Source organism: Poecilia formosa, unplaced genomic scaffold (genome assembly GCF_000485575.1).
Source record: "Poecilia formosa unplaced genomic scaffold, Poecilia_formosa-5.1.2 Scaffold80, whole genome shotgun sequence".
Classification (NCBI taxonomy): Eukaryota; Metazoa; Chordata; class Actinopteri; order Cyprinodontiformes; family Poeciliidae; genus Poecilia; species Poecilia formosa.
In genome coordinates this window covers 1,203,355-1,228,042 of record NW_006800019.1, presented here as the reverse complement: position 1 = coordinate 1,228,042, position 24,688 = coordinate 1,203,355, and the positions used below count along the sequence as shown (strand labels likewise).

Below are 24,688 nucleotides of genomic sequence, written 5' to 3'. Positions count from 1 at the left end.
TCACAAATTCTCAGATCAAACTCATTGCTAAGTCTTAACTCAGAGATACACTCACATATTGTACTTTGAAACTTACCTGGGAAATTAAAAACCTAGCAAGGTCATGGAAACCTTGTTTTAACTACATTTTTCTAGACAAGAGATGCATCAACCCAGATATGTTCTGGTTTTGCACATTTGAAGTTAGATTTAAATAACCTGTTAGAAACTATATAATATCCATGCTAAAACTCAAGTGTAGTTTCTTTTTACTGTGGCCATAGGTGTTATTTTTAGACTTTCATTACATTTCATAAATATTCAGGTTAGATAAAGTCTCAACTGTATGCACTGTCAATGGTACATACTGTATTTTTTTTACAGTATAGAGGACACTGTGTGTAATTTTAAAGGTCTGATGCGCTCATTGTGATGCTCCCTGTGTTAGCACATTCTCAGCCATGCATGCCTTGTCTGCAGTGTCTGTTCATGTTGAGAAGTTCAGCCCTGTGTTCTCATCATCCCTGGCTGTCGCCTACCATTAACCCTGGCAGCTATTTATCTGTCATTATTGACCTCAAAACGGTGTAAACACTTACTGTCACCTCACAGAACACACACACACACACACACACACAAACTCACATGAGTGTGTACGCAGAAAGTCAAACAGGCCTCACACTTACTTTGCTTTTTACTGCAAAATGTTTTGGCGTTACTGACTTTAAATGCTTTGGGCTCAATATAAATTTGAATGATTCAATTTGAATAGAAATTCAAATAAGATTTGAATTATACTGGCCTATCCATCCTGCCTCTTAGCAATGTTTCCTGCTGGTGATGAGGATGTAAAGGTGTTTGTGTGTCAGCTCTTAACGCCAGCTGAGCATTGCTTAAACCCTTCAGCCACAGCGGAGCGTTGTGGCTGACGACTCATCAGTTTGTGACCACAGCGCCATCATCTTCTCATGGTTATTTGCAGTAGGACATTGCATCGTGTGACAAAACTCAAATCACCTCAGACTGGCATTTTAAACATGGCAGTAATCCAGCACCTTTCCCTGTCACCGGGACTCAAACCGACCTGGAAACCTTTCGGGTGTGGTGGAACAGGAGCATGCAGCTAAAATCTGAATCCTCACGTTCTTTTGCTAGTATGGACCCAAAATCTCTGAAGAATATTTTCTACTCCCTGTTGAATCTCAGAAGGTGAACAGGGATCAAACCTGGTGGGGTGTGCCTGATAAAGTGGACTGTTAGTGTAGATTAGTCAGAAACTTTTGTGAATGAATGCCAGGCCACCAGGAGACAATAATAACGCCATTAGAAACAAAGATTCACTTGCTCATTTAGGAGCAGTAGGAGACTTGTTCGAAGGACTAAAGAAATGTTTACTTGCTTTTATTATACAACCATGCGCCTTAGTGCTTGTGTGTATTTAAGGTCGGTGTAAAATGGTTGGATTGCAGAGGAAGGCAAAGGGGAGTAAAGACGTCTCTGTTTAGCACATTCCATTCCATTATTTTTGCATTATGCCTCCCCCCGGCCCTGTGGCTCATCTTTCTTCTCTCTATCTTTTGTGGAATACCCGGTCATCCCCCTGTGTGTCGACTGACGAAACAGACAGATAATTAAATCCTCCCAGCCTTGATGCAGCTACTTAGGAGAGATCAAGGTACAACGTTTGGGGGGGGCTGCTACTGTCATATTATCTTACTAGGGTGTCATTACCGCCACATCTAGTCTGTTATTAGACAAAACGTTCTCCTTTTGGGAGGGAAGGAAACATTTAATCTGTTTGATAAAAAAAAGCAGATTAACGCAAAAATGAATGTGGCTGCTTCCAGTGGAAAATAGATGTTTTACAGTCTTGAAGTAAATCAAATTCAGCAAAGGTTTTAACACAAAGAAACTTCCATGATTAGAGTGCAAACAAAAATAATCATTGTTTCTGGTTTCTGTTCTGAAGACACTTGAATTTGTTTTCACTTTCACCAAAAAATGTAAGCAAGGCAAATGAACCATGGATTATCTCCATTTTCGCTTGTTGGAAGCTGTTTCAACTTTGTTTACCGTTGTGCTGTTGCCCTTTATTCAACCCATGGAGCACATGCAAGTTTTAGCTTGTGGTCAGGCTACAGTACAATGACAAAGGGAACTCCAGCTGAGAAAATAAGCATAGAACATGTCAATGCTGTTCTACTGCAATTAGATGCCTTTAACCACCCCATGACCTTTTACATATCCATTGCCCATTAATAAGAAACTCAAGGTCAAATAACTAAATATTCAGTGTCATTCCCACATCCAAATCAAAAAGCACGGGGATAATGCATTTGCATTAGCTGGCCCTATTATCCGGGACAGTCTACCTCTCCACATTAGATCTGCTCAGAATGTCGAACATGTAAGAAACTTTTGACAGACTGTCCTAAAGTCTTGAAGGTTCTGGCGGCCTCATAATAGAATTTCAATTTGATTCAAGTCAAGTAATTGACATTGAAACAGGTTTATTTTTTTTTTCTCTGAAAACCATTAAACTTCCTTTAAAATCGTGAAAAGTTTCTTTGGCTACGTGTTATGATTCTGTCTTGATGAAACATCCACACTGGTTCCATCAACAGGTTCTTTCAATTGTTGCTTCTTCTGAAAAACAGTCCTAAACCATGATACTTCCACTTCCAAACGCTACTGATGGCATGGTTGCAGGGGATGACTCCTCTTCCAAACATGGTATTCACAACACCCAGAAGTTCTGTTTGGATCTATGTACTATGGTATTTTCTTGGCTTTAAACTGCTTTTTTCTTCAGCAGTGGGGTTTTGTGCAATAAATATTTAAAAAGAAGCCACTGCAGTTACATTTCCTAAATGTCATGGAAAAATTGTACATTCTGAGATTATGGTCTTTTTGGTTCTCCATAGAGGTCTTCGTGGTGCTAAATGGAGAATTAATATGCTTAACTACATCTGTAGCCAATGTCATCAGTGAGTTTTGGAATAAGGTCTTGAGAGCCATTTGCTTTTGCCCATCTTTAAATGCTTCTTGTGAAATAATTTCGTCATGAGAACCCTTTTATAGACCATCAGTGAGATCTAAACTAGCTGATATTCATTTGAACAATAAGGAGCAGAACATCATTAAACAGACAGCTGTTGTCCATGGCTTTCGGAACCTCATCTTGTTTATGAGTTTATTACTTTATAACTTTGCCATTCCCTTTTGTTTCACTTAATGCATCTACTTTTTTTTTTCATTTTCTATGCACTGTCTCAGTCGATTTGAGTTGTTATAAATATCTGGTGAAAATGTAATGTTAGTGCAATGAAGAGGTCTTCATTACTGGGATTATTTTTACTTGAGTAACTTGCATGGCACTTTAAGAGAGCCTTTTGCGCTTTAATAAAACTAGCACTTTATTTAGCACTGCAGTTTAAGCATAGATTTGCACATCAATAACCATTTGCACACTAGACATTTTAATCATCTATTGAATATGTGTTGAGTATTTTCATAATTGGCATGTAGTCTTTTGTTCTGGCCTCGGCACAGCTGCTCCTCATTGAGAAGTGAGAAGGTTGCCTGTGTGAAGGGAGGATAATTGTTGCTCAGACCAAAGAGCTACTAGTTAGTAAAACTTAAGCAAATGTTTGTGTAGAATCTGTAAAGTGCGGAGGTGCTAAGATGAGGTGACTCACCTGTGTTTTCTATGTCCTGTCCAGGATGTTTGGACAAATACGTCTCCAGGGGGTCCAGACACCATTTTTAGGTTCTAGGAGAGGCCAGGGAAAAGAGGGGGGGAATTGTTTGTGGTGTTTCATAATAGTGCTTATGCTGTAAGGAAATTGTAAATCGGTGAAGTCCCCTGAGAATTGAAGGTGGTTTGGTCCTTCACAGCTGAGTCTATTTAAGGCAGCAAATGTACCTGTGGTTTGTTCTTGATGACTAAACTGTCGCCGTTTCCACCTTACTCAACCTTCACCTCCACTGTAAATCCAGTCGCAAAAGGTCACCTGGTTACGTTTAATATCTTAATTTTAAATACTATGTTATGTTCGAAATGTTATTTTATGCTGCAACATTTTCATTGAAAATGAAAATATTTCTAAGCCACATTTTGCAAACTTCAAGGAGTTTGTTGGAAATATATTTCTCAAACTCTTTTTCCCTTCCACGGTAACTGAGCTCTCATAACCCTTTCAGACTTTAAACTCAGGCTCTCGTATGTCTAAGGAGACAGAGATGCACATTCCTTAAGTGTTCAAAAATGCAAACGCAGAAGCCACTCATTTGTAGCAGTGAAAGAAGTTTTAGCTTTGCCCTGCAGACGTCTGCTGTTGAAGCCCAGCATCACCCCAGGAGTTCAAACAGATTTCTATCTCTCTCCATTTAACTCGTACGCATGTATTAACATTCATAGGAAGATTTAAATTTTCATAAAGTGATTAAAGATAGATTTAAGGGACATAAAATTTGATGCAATTTTCCAGTTAATATTAGGGCTAAATCTTCAGGTCTCCCTGCAGCACACTCTGGTGGTTATTTTCGGTCAGATTTTATATACATATATATATATATATATTACAGTTTTACATAATTTGTTTGTGCTTTGTTGCATTCACACTTACATTCATTGGCATAGACTGCCTCGTGTGAGCTGGAAACCCTGACTGTCATTATTCATTTATTGAAGCAGTTTGGGAAACTGTGTGTCAACATGGAGCTGCCGCCACAGAGCTGTGTTGTTCAGGATGCAAACGGTTTGGGTGCCACATGGTCAGAATTAAAGTATGTATTGTAAAGTAGTCAATTAAAGCCAGAGTCACCAGTTAATGATAAAGCCTGAGAGACTTCTGAAGCTCGTAACCATTCATTAAAAGAGATCTAATTAAACACATGCCAGTTTTTGTAAATCAGCACTATTTTCTAAAGTGGAAACAGCGAAATGTGTAAAACCTTTAAAACAGCTAATTTCTCTTGGTCAGATGACATAGAGACCTTCAGGATCTCAACCAAGGAGGAGACCGATTGGAAAAGGCTGATATATTCTCTCTACCTGTGTTTTTTTTGTCCGGGCTTATCTTCCTACCTCCACAAACGAAAGCAATTGGCTCTTCCTCTGAGCATGGGCACAGGTGTGTACAGCACAGATTCACTCAGAGCTCATCATGACAAAGTAAAGGAAGAAAATCTTTTAGTAATGAAATGGAGTGTATAAAGAGAGAGGAATATAGGTAATTATTCTACTTCTATTAACAATAAATAAAAACAAAACAAGTTTTTGTACTTCCCTTTTGGGTTTCTAGTGCTTTTCAAAACAGCACAAGCGCTTACAAAGACCAGCTTAAACTACAGCATGTATTGGCTGTATTGTGGAGATATCCGCAATGCATTTTATGCATTATGGATATCCTATATTTTTATTGGCAGAAACTCAGCTGATTTCTGCCAATAAAGTTTATCTGGTGTCTCGAAAATGACCTGTTTCAAAAATCTCCGGAATGTAACGTCATAAATCACCAGGCACTTCCCTTCAGCTAGCAACTCCAGCGAAACCCAGGCTATCACCTGCCGACCCAAGTGGATCTCCAGTGCGTTTGTTCAGCTGGTTTTACCGCTCTATGTTTGGTTCAATGACTGTTAAGTGTTTTGTTGTTCACTTATCGTCCAGAAACCATTTTCTGCTTTCTTGTTGGTTGAGCACAAGGCTACTCTTCTGCTTTTCAAAGATGCATGGTTGTATAAATACACATTGGTTTGCAGCCATGTGCAAATGTAAATGTTGGCCAGCAGTAGCTTATTTGGATTTAAGATGAGTCTATTGGCTATACAAACATGTTCATTACATTACTTTAGTTCCTTTCAAAACAAGCTGTTTTGGGTCCTCTTGTCACTCTAACCTGTTCAGACATTGCATATTCGAAACATATAACATGTGTTTTCAGTCCCATAAAGTCTAATGCAACAACATAAGTCAGTCAATCAATAAATGGTCCCACTTGTGTGTGATTTAATCTCCTTATAAATCCAGCTGTTCTGTGAAGGCACTGTTGTTTTACTGGAAAACCTTAGTGAACAAACACCACCAAGAAGAGAAATAAACACATCGGATGGTTATAAGGAAGGAAGTTGTTAATCTTGAAGCAGAGTTTGGTTTGAAAACATATGCCACTGGTTAAGCTACGCTAAGTTAAAATCTGACAGCAAATGACGTGAGCCTGGGATGGAGGTTCGGCTTTAAGCAGGACAACAACCCAGTGCAAAGACTTGGAGACTGTGTTTGCTCTCTGTCTGACAAACTGAGCTTTTTTCATTTAAGAAAACAAACAAAAAAAAAAATCATTCTCAGGATGTGCAAAGTTGGTAGAGGCATGCCCCAAAAGACACTTCTGATCATTCCAAGAAGTGGTTGTGTTAAGTGTTAACAGAGAGGAGCTGAAAACAAATCCACACCACATTTTGTCTTTGTAAAAATGAAAGAAAAATGAAGCATGAAAACCACGTATCATTTTCTTTCCACTGTTACTTTACCAATGAAGTTTCTGACTGTTACACGGCACAACATGAGAGAAATTATTAAAGGGTTAGGAATACTTTTGGCGCTGGACACTAAAAATATAGTTCAAATGAAGATGCTTGTTTTATGTGAAAATGTTCTTTTTCCACCTGGCAGTGCACATAGGTTAAAGGCTTGAAGTTAACACAGGCAGAAAACATCCTAAACCATTAAAAGGAGTCAGGAAATGTCAGTGATGTACGAGTCTCTGTGCGTGAGGGGAAAAGGAGGTTTGAAGAGAAGCAATGGTTGGATTATTCTGAGAGGTTCTCCCTGTGCTGCCTCCTGGCCTCTTTAAATCATTTCACTGACTCAGAGTTCTCTCAATAATGTATACATGAGCCCAAGGCGGGTTTTCTCAGGATTTAGAGGCAGCAGTTATTCCGAATCCCCAGTGCGCTAAAAACCTTCGGTTGATCAAATAAATTATGAATGGCACGCCTTAAATCAGTAAACCTAAAACCTGCTGCAAAATTTCAAGAAGTATAACGCCAAATTCATTAGACATAGTTTCATTATGCTAATCATAATAAGGGATTATGAAGTATTATCAGATGTTGGTAATATGCCAGCCTCAAACAAATCGGCATCTAATGATGAGTCCTTTTTTTTTAATTTTTTTTTTCCTTACGTAACATGCGTCAAACAGGTGCCTGCATCACAGCTCTGCAGAAATACAAGTTGGCAGTCATCTCATTCTCTCTACTTTTGCCGCCAATAACCCTGGCACATCTGTGGCTGCCCAGCCTGACTGGTGCTTGCTACCCAGCTCCCATTGTTTTCTCCTGAATGCACCCAGTGCCCATGGGAAAAAACAGCCTGAACAGATTCTGGCGCAACCCGCACAGGCTGTTAGATAATCTAAAGACATGAAAAGGTTTTCTTAACCTAGATTCTGTAAACAGCTTTTTTTTGTTTGTTTGTTTTGTCTTGCAGCTCCACAACGAAAACACTCATTGGTGCTTCTTCCAAGTAGAGCTGTACCCTTAGCAACATTTCACCAGCACTGTACAAAAAAAAGGTGTTTAACTGCATACTGTACTTACATCATTTTGTTACCTAATACGTAAATTAGCTCAATTCAGTTCAGCTCAGTTTGTTTATATAGCACATATTCATAACAAACGTAATCTCGAGGCAATTTACGAACAACAATTTTTGTACATATCGCTCCTCTGACTAGACTTTTGCACAAGAGCTTCATCATAACATTGGATAGAGCTCATGTGTTCTTTCTTTCACACAGTGTGTTTCTAAAACTATCATAATATACCCTGCTTGTGATCATCGACTGTTTATTTAGATGCATGTCAAATAACCCATTTACAGGATATTATTTATATCAGAAAGCCAAGAACTCAGTATGAGTATAAATTCTTAAATCTTGGACTAACCTGTGTTCAGGCAACGAAATTTATATCACTTGTTGTAGAGCTATCTCTTCTAAATTTATATTGTCAGTGCAACATTGTACAATTTTGCACTTGATATGCAGTCTGTTTTTCATATATAGGGCGAATGAGACACAAAAGCAGAACCAACCAGAGTCCAATTTGAATCAAGAACACTTGTTTTGATTCAGATTTTAAAGTTTCAGAATGCCTTTTCTTTATTTTGACTCCATGGACAAGCTGTAAAAAAACATTCCCAACCAGATTACTTTTTGGTGCTGCATAAAAAGATGATTCTGAACTCCAAAGGGAGGAACTGCCTACTCAACACATGGGGTAGACATAGAAGTTTGAGCCTACCTGGATAGATGATGTTGACAATCCAAATATTCAAGAAGAAAGAAATCAAAGGAATAAGTTGTGTCTCAATGAAACAGCCTATAAATCAAGTATGTTCTTACACATTTCCCAAAGATGAGTAAGGAGAGTGGTCAGTGACATAGACATTTATTAACAGGATTATGTAATAAAATGTGCTGCGTTCTGTTCTTTAATTTTCCACTAAGCGATCTCTACCAAAACAGTTTTCCCCCTATTTTTTTCCTATCTTCTTATACCTGCATGTGTGACAAATGTGTCTTTTTCACTTGTACACTTGATAACATTGTCAACATGTTTGTCTCATTCGCTTCTATTCACATGTAAGCTATCAGTATCAAACAATAAATGTAAATCCAAATAATTTCTGACGGTCTACAAGTAGAAAACTCAAGCAAGTGTGAACTCATACATAAACTTGATCATGTTTGAGACAAGATAATAATATTCTCCAATTTAGATTCAATTGAAAACATTAATTTATGTATACTTTTTGTTTCGCAGCAGAGCAACGTTAACATGGAAACAGCTTAAACTACAGCATGTATTGGCTCCAGCAGAAATCTCATAAGCCACTGTCTTCCAAAAGCTTTTTTGTCACAGCACCACAAAGAGACCCTGCAGAAAAGAGAACAAGCAGTTTGAAATAGGAAGTTTTCTCATTTAATTTGGAAGTCAGGAGGAGGAGTGGAGAGGTAGGGTCCGGGTTGCTTGAGGTCCAGCATGAAGTGGTGATTTTGGTGCGTCATATCATCAGGTTCAAAGCACAACTATCTTTTATTCACAATACATTTCATGCATTATGGATTTCCCAGGTTTAATTTTATATCAAGAGCTGACACATGCCTCTGCTGCCAAAAGTAATTATTCTTGCTATCATGATTATATCACTGTTTTTATACCAAAGTATTACGTTATGTCCTACAAAATCAAAGGAAGATGGTGACCTTAATAATTGTCCAGTATTAATCACACACATGCAAAGTTTTGGTGTAAATAATCCTTCCAATGTTCTTGGAGAGAATTTGTTTGTGTGCAGCTGGAGTTCACTGTAATTAGCGTTTAAAAGATTATAAAATTTTGAGTGCAGTCAATAAATCCTAATATTTTTCACCTGCACTCCCAATTCTTCAGTGTGCAGCAAAAACAAAAACATCAAATACAAGCTCTTTGAGGTTTATCGTGCCATATGCCTGTTTTCTCCGGTGTCATAAAATTTCCCTTTCGGACTTCTCACTTTAACACACATACACGTACCGACGTATATCACAAATAACATAGAGAAGCTCTTCGCTCGCCCCAGAGTCTATCACCCACTCTATAAAGCTATTTGTTTGATTTACAGCGTAAGAAGATCCCGTAAGAGAGATTAAATTAATGGGGTAATTATACACTGTAGACCAAGTATGATTTATCTAACTGACAAACACGCGCACATCCACAAATCACATTTGTCCCTGATGGGACAATCTCTGTCTTTGCCCAGAGAACGTCTGCATGTCTCGCTCACGTCTGGTCCCGCTGCCTCAGCCAGATCCTCAGATTCCCCTTCCTCCCGCCGCTGCTTTGTGTCCTCCAGTCATCCCATCTCTCTGTCTGCCTGCCAGACGCGGCCTGACCCGCTTCCAGTAGCAGCCTCCGTGCTCAAGCGCAGACTCACAAGGGAGCTGCAAACATCACCGCTTGTGCAAATTCAGCGAACAAAGTGTTGCTGCTCTTCAAGCAGAGCACTAACCGCCCCAACCGGCTTCTGCCAGGAGGCGAATGCAGGCCATGTGTCAAGGCACGACAGTGTGTCCTGATTAATGCATTCTAGCAGTGCAATATTAGCCTTGTTTTTAATGGCACGACCTCAGAGAGCGCGCTGCTGTCACCACTCACCGAGGAGGTTTTGGAGGACAGAGCAGCAGGAGTATCGCCTATCTGTCCGCATCATGCCCAGCAAATATTACAGGCTTTAAAGTCCCGAAGCTGTATGTTTCCACTCTTCATAAAACTGAAGGGAGGAATGAGCAAAACGTAAACGCTAGCGGTTCTGTATCATAGTGATGAAAGGCTAAAAGAGACGAGCTGGAAGTTATCAAGAGGCACAAGTCATAAAAACATAAATATCTAAAGGTGCAGGGTGTCTTTTACATTGTAGTAGAGTTTATTGTTGCTAAATCTAAAATCTCCAGCGAGGGTCTTCAGTAGGGTCTTGCTGAAGGCAGTTGAATGTGTATCTGATGTTGTCTTATTGATGTTTGGTTTCTGGTTTTATGCATTGATACACGTGTTTTCTTGTGAAGACTGATTGCTTGCTTTGTGAAGGACTCTTTCATGCTTAATGACTCCGTCTTCCACACCTGCAGGCCTACAGATGTTCAGCAGAAGGTAGACAAGCTTCAGCTGAGGCAGTGTTTTCACCTCGTTCAACATTCAATCTCTCCGTCTTTTCCTTACACTCGCTAATCCAACATTTCGAGTCTCCATCTGGTGACTTCGTATTTGCCAATGCAACAATCAGGTTGTGTTCTCTGAATGATTTTGGTTGATGTTTTGCCTTGGGGGAAAGAAAGCGCAGAGGTGTCAAATAATTCCCACATTACCCAGTGGAAACTGGGAAGGCAGCGGAGGGAAATGCATTGCGGTTAGAAATGCAGCTAGAGGAGAGCTAGTAACCGAGCAGATGAGTAGCTTAGAGCGATCCCAAAAAGGACTGCAGCAAAGCTTTAAGTCTCAGAGGAATTTAAAAGCCACAGAAATCCAGTTGCGGATATTAAGAGGATTAATCTAAGAGCGTGCTGAGGCTGAGTTTTGCTATGTGGAGCCCATCACTATCATCCTTGACAGAGGTTAGGGAAGGGGAGAGGGGCAAAAGTGAATCAGAAGGAAAATGAGAACACTGGTGGGAAAATGAAGCTGAGTTTCTGAAAGAGGTCATCTGTAGAGTTAGACATCAGCTTAATTCACAATTTGTCGGTTTTCTCTCTGTTAATCTACACTCTTGTTCCATCCATCCACCCACCACCAACAAACCATTGCCAAAACCGCTTCAGCTGCTCCTTTCGATGTGGAGAAGCAGCGGCTCTACTCTGAGCCCCTCCCACTTTCTCACTCTTTCTCTAAGGAGCAGCCTGAACTCTCTGCAAGAGTGTACAAATCACAGCTACCGTGCGGTGACTGGACACATCTAGGCTGCAGAAGCTTATGTTGATGGATGAAGCAGCTTGTGCTGAGATGAAACTCATAATGATCAAGCTGCAGATATCTCCCAGGATGGTGCATTACTGAAATCCACACAAAGAAACTTTGTGGTTGATGTGCATGTGATTGACTGAGTGATTGATTGATATATTGCGTCACTCATACAAAGAGCTTTGTTTTGTACAAAACATGCTCCAGTCACTCTTGATAGCACTGTTGCTTTGTAGCAGAAAGGTCCTGGATTTCAAGGAGATTGCATGTTCTTCCTGTGTATATCTGCATTCTTATATATATCTGTTAGATCATCTGGTTAGTCTAGTGTGTACCTGTTTAGCTGTTTGTCCTGTGCATCCCTGTATTGCCCTGTGATGGACTGGTAACCCGTCCAGGAAGCTCCTTGCCACTCGCGCATTGACTGTTGGAAATAGACACAAGTTCCACCCTACACTGTCAAGAAGTCTAGTCTCAATAGACGGATGGATTCAAAGGTGTTTCGATGCTGATTTGAGATTTTGACATGAACATTTGATTTCCATTTGATACCATAATCCAGTCATTCTTACCATTTCTGCTAAAAGTTTTTTTTTATATTATTTGTATTCTGGGAAGAAGCGAAGTCACATCATGTGTGTGAGAAATAAGTAGCTTTAAAATGGAAATACTCATTTTAAACAAAGGGGAAAAAAAACACTCAATACTTCACTCAAGAACAACTTCCACACTTCCACTCCAGTAGTGTTGTTGTCAGTGCAACCTTTGACTGCTTAACTATGATGTGTTAATCAACCAGAAAAAGTTTGGATTTTCAAGTTTCCCACTGAATGGTCATTAGGCAGAATAGGAGAAACTGCAATCTGGATTTTTTTTGGTGGAAAATGTGTGTATTAATTGGACCCAGGATCAAAACCTTCAGTTTGGAGACATGTATTGTGTGGCCTGTTGTTAGAGGAAAAAGGGGGGAGTTTACAAACCAATGAACTGTAAATACAGTGTGTTAATGTCTGGTTTAAAAGGTATAAATGTAAACTGACCAAATACAGCTGAATATGCCTATCTGAATGTAGTTTCATTTCACAGGAAGAAAAACCTGCACAAAATACGCTGGAAGAGCTACATCTTTAACCGATTTTCTCTCTCACCTTAATTTCTATGCATGTACAGTAATTTTACAAATTATTAGGCAGCATAAAAGCAGCCTGACATTGTTTCATTCACACAAAATGGAACATAAACATATAATTATGGTTTTGTTTGTGTTTGTCCTTGTTTTATTGTTTAGGAGGCATTAATCGAGCCGGGGCAGCAGTGCCGACGTTCCTGCGGACCCCCACGGTGATCCAGCCCCACCTGGACATGAAGCCCTTCCTACAGTTTCCTATGGAAAGCCCACCTCCTCCGCACAGCATGAGTCTCTTCCACAACTTCAACACCGTAAGAGCCGACACGGATCCAGGCAAACACGACATGCTGCAGGCTTTTAAATCGTCCACTACAAGCAGAACATAAACCAATTTCATCACAATTACATGGGAGTATATTGCTGCACCACACAGCTGCAGATGCATGTGTTGGAATCAGAAATCCGTCTTTCAGTAGTTACATTTTAATATGTGAAAGTGGATACGCAGCCTGATAGGGTTGTATCTTAGCAGGACTTTCCCAACTCACTAATACCTTATGTGCAAACACTTCGCCTTGCTGCTAAAATCAAAGCGCAATAATTAAAGAGGAGCTCTGAGGTCATCCTTGTAGCTGCGCACTTCAAACCCAGCAGTTTGTTTGAAGTGGTGTGCACCCCGAGTGAGCAGAGAGGGATCTTCCCGCTTCCTCTTCCCTCTGGCTCTAACTAGCATCAGTCTGAGAAGGCCGCAGAGACATTCAGCATCTCACCAGCTCAGCATAATGTGGAGTGTCTGCTCCTTTAGGCTCCAGCGAACAATGTCAACAGCTTTCTTGTCAGCAATGTGTAAAATCATTCCTGGGCCATGTCCCCGTGTGTCATCTGGGATATTTGGCTGCAGATTGCAAAAGGGGGAAACACAGCAGCACCCCGTGACAGAATATCAGCGTGCGCTTTAAACATTCATGGCAATGCCGAGATACATTCTGCGCATTATTCAACATGCTTTTATAATAAAGACATTTTAATAGTCCTGGGTGGGCAATAAAACAAATGGAAGCATGTTCACTGCCAAACTGAGCTAAGTCACACGGCTCTCTATGCAGCAGCAGCAGCAGATGTGACTTTATGCAGACACTGGAATTATGCAAGCACTTCTTCTGCCCTCTCGTTCCTGTTGGCGGAGCCGTTTAATCCCTCTTTCTTTACTCTGACTTACTCCCTCTGGATCCTTCTTCCTCTCTCTCTCTTTAGTTGAGCTTTTTGTTCTGTCTTTCTCCTCCCCATCCTCATCTTCTGTGAGTTAAGTACGTCTGAAGGTCCACAGGGATTCAACGGATGTTAATAGCTGTTGCAGCTGACAGCTGAGAGGCAGCAGCAGAGGTGTTTTTCAGGTCTGCGGCCAGGAGAGGGAGCCATAAGGAAGGGTTGGAGGACACTCTGACCTTATAGTATGACAGACTTTCCAACACAGGACTTTGTCGTTCATTTCACAGAAAACACATGAGTAGTTTTTAGTTGACATTACTCATTTACATTTACTTGAATAATTGTTTGTAAAAATGTACTTTCAGGGGTAGTTTTACAGTACTTTGACTTGAGTAATACAAAGTATCGCTACTCTTACTTGAGCAGACATTATTTAACCACAATCCCATGAGATGCAGACACTTGAAGTTAATGTTAAAGTGAGCCTTCTTGTAAATACACAAGCTTTGTTGTTCTAATATTATTTTGTATCTGCTGAGTCTTCTGAGACATTTGGAAATCAAAGAGTAAATACTTATATATAATCCTCAGAAGTCCCCTGTCCTATTCTTAGACTGTATGCAATACTACTATTACAAAGGATTTATATTAATGAAATTTGTTTTGCTCAATTGCTTAGTCCTTGAGGAGCATTTATGCAAAGTATTTTTTACATGAGTAAAAATATGTTGAAGTTGTTCTATTCTTGTGTACTCTACCCATCTTCTAGCAGCTTGTAAATTGTTTCCAGAATTACAGTACAATACTACAGAGTGTGACTTAAACACGTTTGGTTTGAATGTTTAGCAGAACACAGTTAACTGCCTGAAGCTGATCTTGCGGTAATTTTGCATTTACCAGGCGCTTTGTGAGAAGAAAGCCGACAAAAAAAAAGGAAACTACTGATGTTTTGCTGCGGAGGAAGTCGTAGCCCTTGGCATTCCAAGACGTTTTATATTTGTGTATTCTGCAGATGAGTACATTTCTACAGCAGGATTCTTATACAACTTCTAGATGCCCCTCTGCAGCAGCAATTTTAGATGCAAAGATATTTTTAATGAAGAGGTTGCGGTTTAGCAGAGCGAATTGTTCCCCGTTCATCTAATAGCTGGTACTTCTGTCAGTCTTTTTTAAATATTTGATCTGTTCTGAGTTTGTGCAGCTATAATGGGACCCCACTCCACACTGACGGTTATTAGCCTCATAGCCGAGCAGAGGAATGGCATTTCCTAAAGCCAAATACAGCCTTAATTGTCCTCTAATGGGATTTGTCCGCTAGCTGCTTGTCTCACTAAATGTGCCTGTAGACAGTGATGCGGCTGACTTATATTGTAGCTCTAGGTTGTCCTGATGGTAGACACGCACTGTTTCACTTTAGGTCTGAAAACCCTCCACTCATGTCGGGCTCCTAAAGCAGAGCGATAAAATACTGGAGTTTTAAGGCAAAAATAGTCAGAGATTTTACTGAAGAAGAAAAATCTCCTGGAAAACATTTCATTCACTCCTCCAAAGGACTTATCAGTGGCATAACTCTGTCTTCAAAGCTCTTGTGTGACAGTGCGAATCTTGAATATTTTCATTTAATATTTCAGCTTTTAGAATGAGCAATGAAAGGACTCCTCCTTTATGTTACCTCTCCACCCATGTGTGGTACAAGCTCATTCTTGCACTTTTATTCTAGCTAATGGCTAAAATTTATAAGCTTTATTTAAATTCTCAAAAGGTTAAAGTATTTGGTTGCAAAACCTTTTTTTTTACTATTTGTACATTTCTGTTATGTTTGTGCACTTTTTATTTAAAACTGAACAAAAAACAAACAGAAGCTGACAGTATGTTTTTACAGAAACTATTGGTGATATGAAGAAAGGGATCTAGTACTGAATGAGTAATAATAATTAAAAAGATGACGATCAAACCCGAGCACAGGATTACGAGACAAAAAGGGAGAACAAATTCATTAACACGTTTAACAGGAAAAACTGGTATGGAGGACGACAAATAAAAGAAGTTAAATTACCAAAATAAAAAAAAGCAAAACAGCTAGACTCTTTTAAAGCTATGCTAAAACTAAAACTCACGAAAAAAAATAAATAAAAAATACATAAAAGACATTGAGTCCAAAACAAAACTACAAAATTACTGCAAAACCAAAGTTTTGATAATCATGAGACAATTGGTTCAGGAAATATTAAACTTAAATGTGTACATATTGCAGATTTTGATATTACTTGAAAGTTATGCATTGTATCTACAGCATAGCCCCCAGAAGCTTTATTGATTATACATATTTAAGCGTTTATTAAATATTTTTTTTATCAGTTTTTATAGTTGCAAAATGATTTCTAACATTTGACCGAATTACCTACATTTGATTATATAGGTACTTCAAATCATAAACGTCTACAACCCGGTTAGACGCAGTTTGTCTTAATTACCTTCTTCTCAACAGCAGCTAAATTTCCAGCTCCACTATCGATAAATCCTGATAATAAAACTACATTTTTATCTGACAACCCCTTACAAAATCCAATAGAGAGGCTCCTGAATTTCGAAGGTTCTTGGTTACACAAAAGTTGACCAAAACAAGATTAACACTTATTGTTCCATTATCCTTTTCATGATTGTTGTGAAGTCAGCGTTTCCTACTTGGGATTGTGTTTTTTTTTCAAGCTGACAAGCAAAATGTCTGAGTTTCAGTGTGAAACACCCTGAAATTTGAATCCCTCTGAGTGCCAGAAATGCTTGAGTTTGCCTCGGCAGATTTCCGTGAGTTTTCCTGAGCTCTCGCATGCAAATAGCCAAACTAGAGCGAAAAAGAAAAACATGTCTGAAATATTTTATGAAGATTGTTTTCGAAATACTGATAACATGAACAGAAACTAGGAGATTCATGGACATGTTTTATGTGGGGAGTAACATACACTGTTTTTTATTACGCCAGAATTAGGGGATCAGCAAAAAAAAAAAAAAAGATGTCTGTGATGTGAACCTAAGGTGGAGGGCGGAGGGGGCCAGGGGTGAGGCAAAGGGACAGTTAGAAACTTAATCCGAGCATTTGGCTGGATGAAGAATGCATGAAGGGAAGGAGAGCGAGTGGGAGATGCAGAGACAGAAGGGGAGGAGAAAACTGGGAAGCAGAAGAAAATACACTGGAGCGTGTCTCCGAGAGAAGTATTTGAGTTGTACAGGAGGAGGAGGCTGAACAACAGACCCAGGCACTTGATAGGACATGTGTTGAAGAGAAGGATTTCTGGTGCAGCACCTTGAAGGAAAACAGAGATGTTGTAAAAAACCCCAAAACAAAACAAAAAAAACAACAAAAAAACAGGAAAGGTCAGAGCTGGGAATGCATCACTAGGCATTAAGCCTTGTTTTCTGAGAGTTTGTCGGCGCCGGGCATTGACTCACTACCAGCAGGCTGAATGAGTGAAGAAGGTGCACCACACACTTTCTGTCTCACCCATGCTGAGACTCAAGCACTCACCTCAGAGAGCAGTGCAAACACAGGAGGAATAATGCAGCTTCAAACCTCCAAAGACACAGAGGAGAAGAGGGTGAGTACCAAATATCCTTTTCTTTCAAACTTTCACCCAACTGTGCTCGGATGTTTTGGATCAGTGCAAAGTGTCAGAGCAAATGCTTCAAAAGCTGCATGTTTCCCTCGCTGCCAAAATGGGTCTTGTGATAGTAAATAGTGCGTTTTTCACTGAAGAAAGCTAATTCCTTTGTTTTTGTTTTTGTCTGACTTGAGAAAATGTGCGAGGAAGTTAGAGAAGATGACAACAAAATTCACACTAAAGTGTAAAAGGTTTATGAGTTTTATGTTTTTGCGCCGAATTAGAAGATGATTTATTGTTGCTAAAGCTGTTTGAGTCATGTGGGGTTGTTGATGTCCTAAAACTGGTGGTTTTTGTGGCTTATCCACATCTGGCTGGGTTTTTACGAACTGGTCAAAAACATGTGTAATTTATTAACTTCTATCAGATTCCAGAAATACTACTTCCAAAATGTCTCATAATTGTGTTGCAAGTGGGGGTTTTGGAAAACCCCTCCGCAGTGTCGTCGTTGTGTTCTGCTCCTACTTCATGAGAACATGCTTTTCTTGGAGGGCTCTTTGGGTGAGAAAAGACGCAAGCCGCCTTCCAAACAGGCGCGCTGGCAGCTGTGTTTTTAACAGCTGAATAGAGTTGATGGATCGGAGGTGACCCACACCCAGAGAGCCGGGCTGAGCGAGCCGGGGAGAAACCTGATGATTCATGCGAGACGGAGACCGCGCCTGCTCAGCCTCATGTTCAACTCTGCTCAGGCACGAAAATAATGAGTCAGATGACGACTTCCGGGTTGCAGACTGATGTCGGTATGCGGCTTACAAGTGCATTGTCTAACAGGGTGATGCCATTTTTCTTTTCCAACTGTCAACTGTTTGCACAGTTGACAGTTTTCTCTACATATTGACTCTGGTATTTGTGTGAAGTGGTAGGGAAATGTATTGTTTGCTTTTTACAAGCCATCTGTGTGTAAATTAATCTCAGTGTAAATTCGTCAGAGGTGTGGAATCATCAGAGGTTTGTTAGAAAAACATTAGAGAACAAGCAGAATCGTGAAGACACAGGAAACACAACTGACAGGTCAGGGAGAAAACCGTGAAAATGTCTAAAACATGGAAAATGATGTCACTGCTTGATCCATAATTTCAAACAGAAAGATGATGACATAACTCATCATCATCTACTCATATGACAGGCCCGCAGCTAAACTGACAGATCAGGCAAGAACGCCGTTTATAAGAGAAGCACCGAAGAGGCCCATGGTGGCTCTGGAGGAGCTGCAGATAGCCACAGCTCAGGTAGGAGAAGCTGTGGACACGACAAGCTTTAGCTATACAGTCAGAGTGACGAGAAGAAAACTGTAGTCCTGCTTCCAGTTTGCCACAAATCATGTAGAGGACACAGTAAACATGTGGAAGAAGCTGCTCTGATTAGATGAAAGCAAAGTTTGTGAAGAACAAACATCACCTTCAGTCACATGCATGGTCAAGCGGCCACATCATGATGTGGGGATGCTGTTGCTTAAAAAGGGAAACGAGCTACTCAGAGCTGGGATCAGTTGAACAACTCAAAGTCACAGGAAAGAACCTCCTGGAGGCTGTAAAGGAGTTGAGACTGACTCAGGGGTTCTCCATCCTGCAGGACAACAAGCCTAAATATACACCCAACGCTACAATGTAATGGCTTAGCTAAAAAATGTTCAGGCATGTAAGTGGCCCAGTCAAAGTTCAGACACAAATGTAAATGAGAATTTGAAAATGTCTGTTGATAAATGCTCTCTTTTATTCCATGTTGAGATTGAGCTGAAAATAGACAAAGATGTCATTGTCTACACTTTTCTTCTCACATGGACTCGGAGAGGCTAAATACAAAACACTTTTAGACTCGTACATGTGAAAAAGTTTGCAAATTATGTTGTTTTTTTATTGCACTTGACAATTGTGCAGTGCTACGTGGTGGCTGCGCATACAAATCTTAACAAAATATCCATAGATGTTTGTGATTTTAATGTGATTTAATTGTGTAAAAGGTTTGGGAACCCTGAGCACTAGAACAAGGAAGTATCAGCATCTGAATTTACGGCCCGCATAGAGCGGAGCTTGCTTTTGTCTGTTTCTGTGGAGAGAACAAGAGGGAGTCATGGAACTCGCCCGAGAAAGCCAAATGAGATAAGAATGCGTGATGTGAGGATGTCCGGACCAGGCCTCTCTCTCTCTTTGTATCTTTGTTTGTCTGGGACTTATTCCCAGTTTTTCTTCAGTTTATTTTTCCAATCTGTTCCAATTAATCTTCCTCCCCCTCTCTGTCACTCATTCTGTCCTCCAGAAGGAGCATGTGTTGGTCTGTTCCTACCCTTTTCACATAACTATTCATTTTAAGGAGTTGGAAGTGAAAAGCTCCAAGGGAAATCTTGTTTCAATTTAACTCTTTAGAAAATTTATTTGACTGATTTCACTCAATGTGACTCCCACAATTGTTGGGTCATTTGTATGTAAGATAAGAGTGAAATGTAAGCTTTTTTTGAAAATAAATAAATAAATAAATAAATAAAATAAATAAATAAATAAATAAATAAAAATAATTTAATGACAAGCCGAGTTATTTGGTATTTATCAGCATCTCCAACACAGCTGATTTCCATCAGACTTGGAACATTGATGGAACATTCATTATCTTATGACCTAATACTCATTAAAACACCAAACATCAAAGCAGTTCAGTTCTTCACACCACAGAGTGCAGTTTATTTTTCTTGTTTTTATAAACCCAGACACTTCTTCTCATAATGTCACTCGCTTCAGCTGCGGGCTTGCTCCAGACAGTTGTCTGGGGTGGAAATCCAGACTAATGCTAACAATGATTGCTGGATAAATTCAGCTTCAAACACAGATAAACAATTGGAATGGCTCCCCTTTTAGATCAATGGAGGCAGGGTCGTTAGTGTCGGGGACAGATTTATTTAGGACAGCTTAAACGCTGACACGTTGAAGGTGCTGCTAAGCTAGTTAGTTAAATTTATACAACGCTCTTAGCACCAAACAGATGACTGGCATCCCAGCTGAAATAATTACTGCAGGGACAATGTGTTTCTGAATGTGGGTCATGATGCATGGGTTTGGGCTGTAGCAACGGGCTGGATGAAAACACAGGAAAGATGTTGTAAACAGTCTTGTGTCTGCGTGTGTTATAGTCTTTGCCAGCGGTCGTATCGCCTAGCAAAAGTTCTCATACCCTGAAAACTGTTTGTTTTTTTCAACTTCCAGAGTTTTAGTAACTAAAATAAATGCGTCACTTATTTATGAACAAAAAATACATAAATCTGAAAAGTGAGGCATTTGTATTCAGCCCCCTTTTATTCTAAAATGCCCAAATGAAATCATGGGCATCCAACCGCCCTTCAAACTTAATGAGAAAATAGACCTTTGCATAACTTAGTTTCACTACAGCCGCTTCTGTGAAGGCAACAGAGTTGTCAGAGAACGTTAAAGTAACAGGATCGTGATGACCCAGGAACAAAGCAGACAGGTCTGGTATTAAACTGACGGAGGAGTTTTAAATCCGACAACTGCGGAAACTCTAACAGCTGTTTTTTGTGCACTTAATGGTTGTTTTGGAGGAGTGGAAAGAAAAAGCCACTGGAAAAAAAAAGGCAACCGCAATTCAGCTTTGTGTTGGTCTGTCGCATCAATTTCTAATTAAATATGTGGAGATTTGTGTTGAGAGAGAAAATGTGAACAGGTTTAAGAGTAGAATCGGTTAATTATGAAAGGGATTAATGATTGATTTAATAGTCAAATAAAATGCACGAAAAGCAATAGGCAAAAGTAGAAAACTCTTTCCTCACATCGTGCGTTTTACTAATTTCTCTTTATGTATAGATATATATTCAGCTTACATCAAGTGCTGCTAAAACATTCCACCCACCTGAATTACTATATAACATAGTAATTTCTTCCACTTCCACACCATTCCAGCTCGGTGTTTTGACATGGCAAGTTCTGGCTTTTCTTCACCATACCTACTTCAACCGTTAGAGGCAGAGGTCACAGGTCACATTCATCTTTCACATGATGATGGAAGGCTGACCTACTGACTTGTGGCTCTTGAACTTTAGGAATTCACACCTGGAAGATTTAATTACAGCTGACATATTTTTTCCTCTCTCTCCCCCCCCCACTTGTTTTTGTCTTCTCCTGTCCCAGATGGACCCCGTGCAGAAGGCTGTGATAAACCACACCTTCGGAGTGCCGCTGGTCAAGACCAAGCGGCCGGTCATCTCCTGCAACGTCTGTCAGATCCGCTTCAACTCAGAGGTAGAGGAACACAAGAGAACATCATAGAAGCCTTCTGCATGTATCCCACGTGACATAAATGGTTCTGAAAAAATGTAAATGCTTTTTACAAATCGTAAGATTACGGAGGGTGTACACTTTTACAAATTACTATGAAAATTCACGGTCCTTATCTGGTTTGCTTAATTAGGTAAATAAAACATAAAATATACAATTAAGCCTTCATTTTTTCTTACCTTTGGCACATTTAGATGTAAAAGGACCTTCTTTCAACAAAGACATCTGTCTCTAATAAGTAATGAGACAGGCATCTGTCAGGAGTTATCACTATTTTATTTAAAAAAATTGTATGTCAATAAATATTTTTGCACTATTCCATAAGCAATGGAACAATCTTCACTGTGTTACATTAGTAAAACCCAGTTTTTTTTTACTCGTTTCCACTATAATTTTTATGTCTTTAGTGATGAACTACAAGTATTTCATACTTCCTTGCCATCACCCTAATATCTAGCTCACTCTACAGATTATTAGATTCAGGTCAGTATTCTGGGAAAACTGCTGCAAAACTTTAATATTACTTCCAGTCAGAAGGAGCATGTTAGTAATCTTAAAATATTCATTTTAAATCTAAATCTGCAAGCACGTTAATGGTATGAGTAATTATGGGCTTACCTGTAGAAAGAATCTTACTATTTTTAAAATATTTGTGAAATGTTTTAGTGCAGTCTTAATCAAGCCAGGCACTTACCTCACTTAACAGAATATTAAACTGTTAAATAGTAATAAACAGCATTTAGGAATGAGACAAATTACCTGACCATCCAAATCACAGAGAACATGATGAATTTGAGTTACTGTTGCGGTTCTACAGCCTACCAAATGGAGCTTAATGTTTGGAAAATCAGTTATGACACACTGCAACACGTCTCATATTGCGTTGTGAAAGAATTTGCACCTTTTACGTTCGCGCTATAGAGTATTGTTTTCTCCACATGTCTCCCATTGGGATATGCTGGACTGCTCTCTGTCTCATTACGCCGACCCACATAGCAGACAGTGGAGCAGAGGATGTTGTGCATTTCTCTGGTCAATGTTTTGGCTCACTTGACCTCGCTGGAATTTATTTCAAGACGGCATGGAGTTAGCAGAAGCACCAATCACTGCGGCTTAAAGCACGACGGCATAAACAGCAGGAAGTTTGACTGAGCTCTAAAACATGTCGGGGACAGTTCACATAAACATTACAGACCTCACACCCCCATCACCAACCTGCATATGTGACTGCCAACTGATGAATGAAGCCAAAACTAGAGGTGTGGCATGAATAGTGATGCTAAACCATCTGCTTTTTTATTTTTTATTTTTGTCATGTGGATAATGAGGATGGAAACATGACAACATCGGTGCAAAAATATCATGTTCACACTGTATAATTTAGGTGTGATTCTACTGATTCTGTCGGGGAGAATTGAGGACCCTGCTGTCCAGCCGTGCACAGTACATAACATTTAGGAGTGGACCGCTGCTATATATACACTGCACATCTACAATCATGGTTTCAGTGTGGTTAGGCAGCAGCAGGGCTGTAATCTTCCCTTTGTAGACTTCTCTTGTTTCCTCACAGGCAACAGGAAGCAGTCAGACATGTTTACGTAAGAAATACTTTGAGACCTGCTTGCTGGAGATCACGTGCTGGGGGCCCTTTAGTTTAGAAGTTATGGTAGATGTTGCTATGGATATAAATCTGTAAAGAAGAGGCATTAACGCAGCTGCAAAACTCACAAGTGTGACTGCTTTAAAGTTGGTATAATCCAACTTACTAATCAGGCAGCAGAAACTTACACAAGAAACGATGGAAATCATACTCCCTTCTGTTCATGTCTTTAATAATTTTATTTTTGAGTTCTCATGTCATAATGCTTAAGAGATCTTTACAAGAAACTACAATGAAATGTGATTGATTCCTACATGATTTATGATTGGCTCTTTAAAATCAGTCCTGTCCAAATTGGTTCACTTTCTGACCCACTTCCACTCAATTTTCATTTATGTAACATCTGGAGACGTAGCAGGGTTCTCAACACATAGCCTAGGGGGTTTTCTGTAGCTATACGGAATACAAGTGAACTTCACTGTAGAACATAATGTGAGATAAAAACAAGAGTAGACACTTCAGACCATCTTAATTTGTGTTCATTGTCCATTCTCTGTTCTGAAGGCAAACGCCAACTGGGACTTTTGTGGATCACATGCATAGAATGCGAGAGTGGTTTTGTTATAAGGGTGAAATGTTAGCCAGCAAGTCATAATTTAAAATTAATTGAAAAACTGACTGTGGTATTGAATTATATAAAGAATGCTAGTGGTTTCTTCAAAGTTATTAGGTATGGTGGGAGGACCATTTCTGCCATCTTGAATTTCAATGACCTGATGAAAATAATTATGTTTCTAATCTTTCAAAACTGACTTCAAAAGATGAACAGTCCACTAGATTTAGAGATGAGCAAACTTTAATGCAGAGCTATCATCATTAGGATTCAAACTTTTTGTAGACTAAAACAAAAATGGTGAGTAGTTTTGAGCGCTTGTTAATTGTAGGTGTCAGTCTGGCTCAATTTTAAGAGCATGTTGTGCAGGAATGCACCGACTCCTCCCTCACACGATCATTTCAAGCGTGACCAAGGATGAGAGGACAAACTGCGATTCATCTGCAAACTAACACTTTGTTACTGCGATGATTTGTTTTCTCTCTAAGCTGGAGAAAAACAAACCTTATTGAAAAAGATCAGCTCTCTGCTCAAAATGTTTTGCTTCTGTAAAGAGCCAAATGTTACAGTAAACCTGAACTTTCAATTTCAGAACACATTTTGCCTCTACACGACCCCGCGACTCCCTCACCCCCCACCTGCCATTAGCTCTTCTCTCCACTCTTCCTGTTTTTCGCTTCCTGTTTGAGCGACCTTCGCCCCGTCTTTCTGTTTTCCTCC

The 24,688-nt window shown here is 39.7% G+C and overlaps 1 protein-coding gene across 4 annotated transcripts in view; it reads left to right on the top strand.

Annotated features, from left to right (window-relative positions):
- Positions 1-24,688, top strand: part of znf385a (zinc finger protein 385A) — a 96,746-nt gene that overhangs the window by 52,448 nt on the left and 19,610 nt on the right. For 3 of the 4 annotated variants that reach the window (XM_016673677.1, XM_007556614.2, XM_016673678.1), the window contains exons 2-3: positions 12,770-12,921; positions 21,609-21,719. In XM_016673677.1, the coding sequence (XP_016529163.1) occupies positions 12,770-12,921; positions 21,609-21,719 (263 nt within the window). Of the gene's footprint in view, positions 1-12,769; positions 12,922-16,943; positions 17,413-21,608; positions 21,720-24,688 lie in introns of those variants that run through there. The other variant, XM_007556615.2, reaches the window with a different exon arrangement.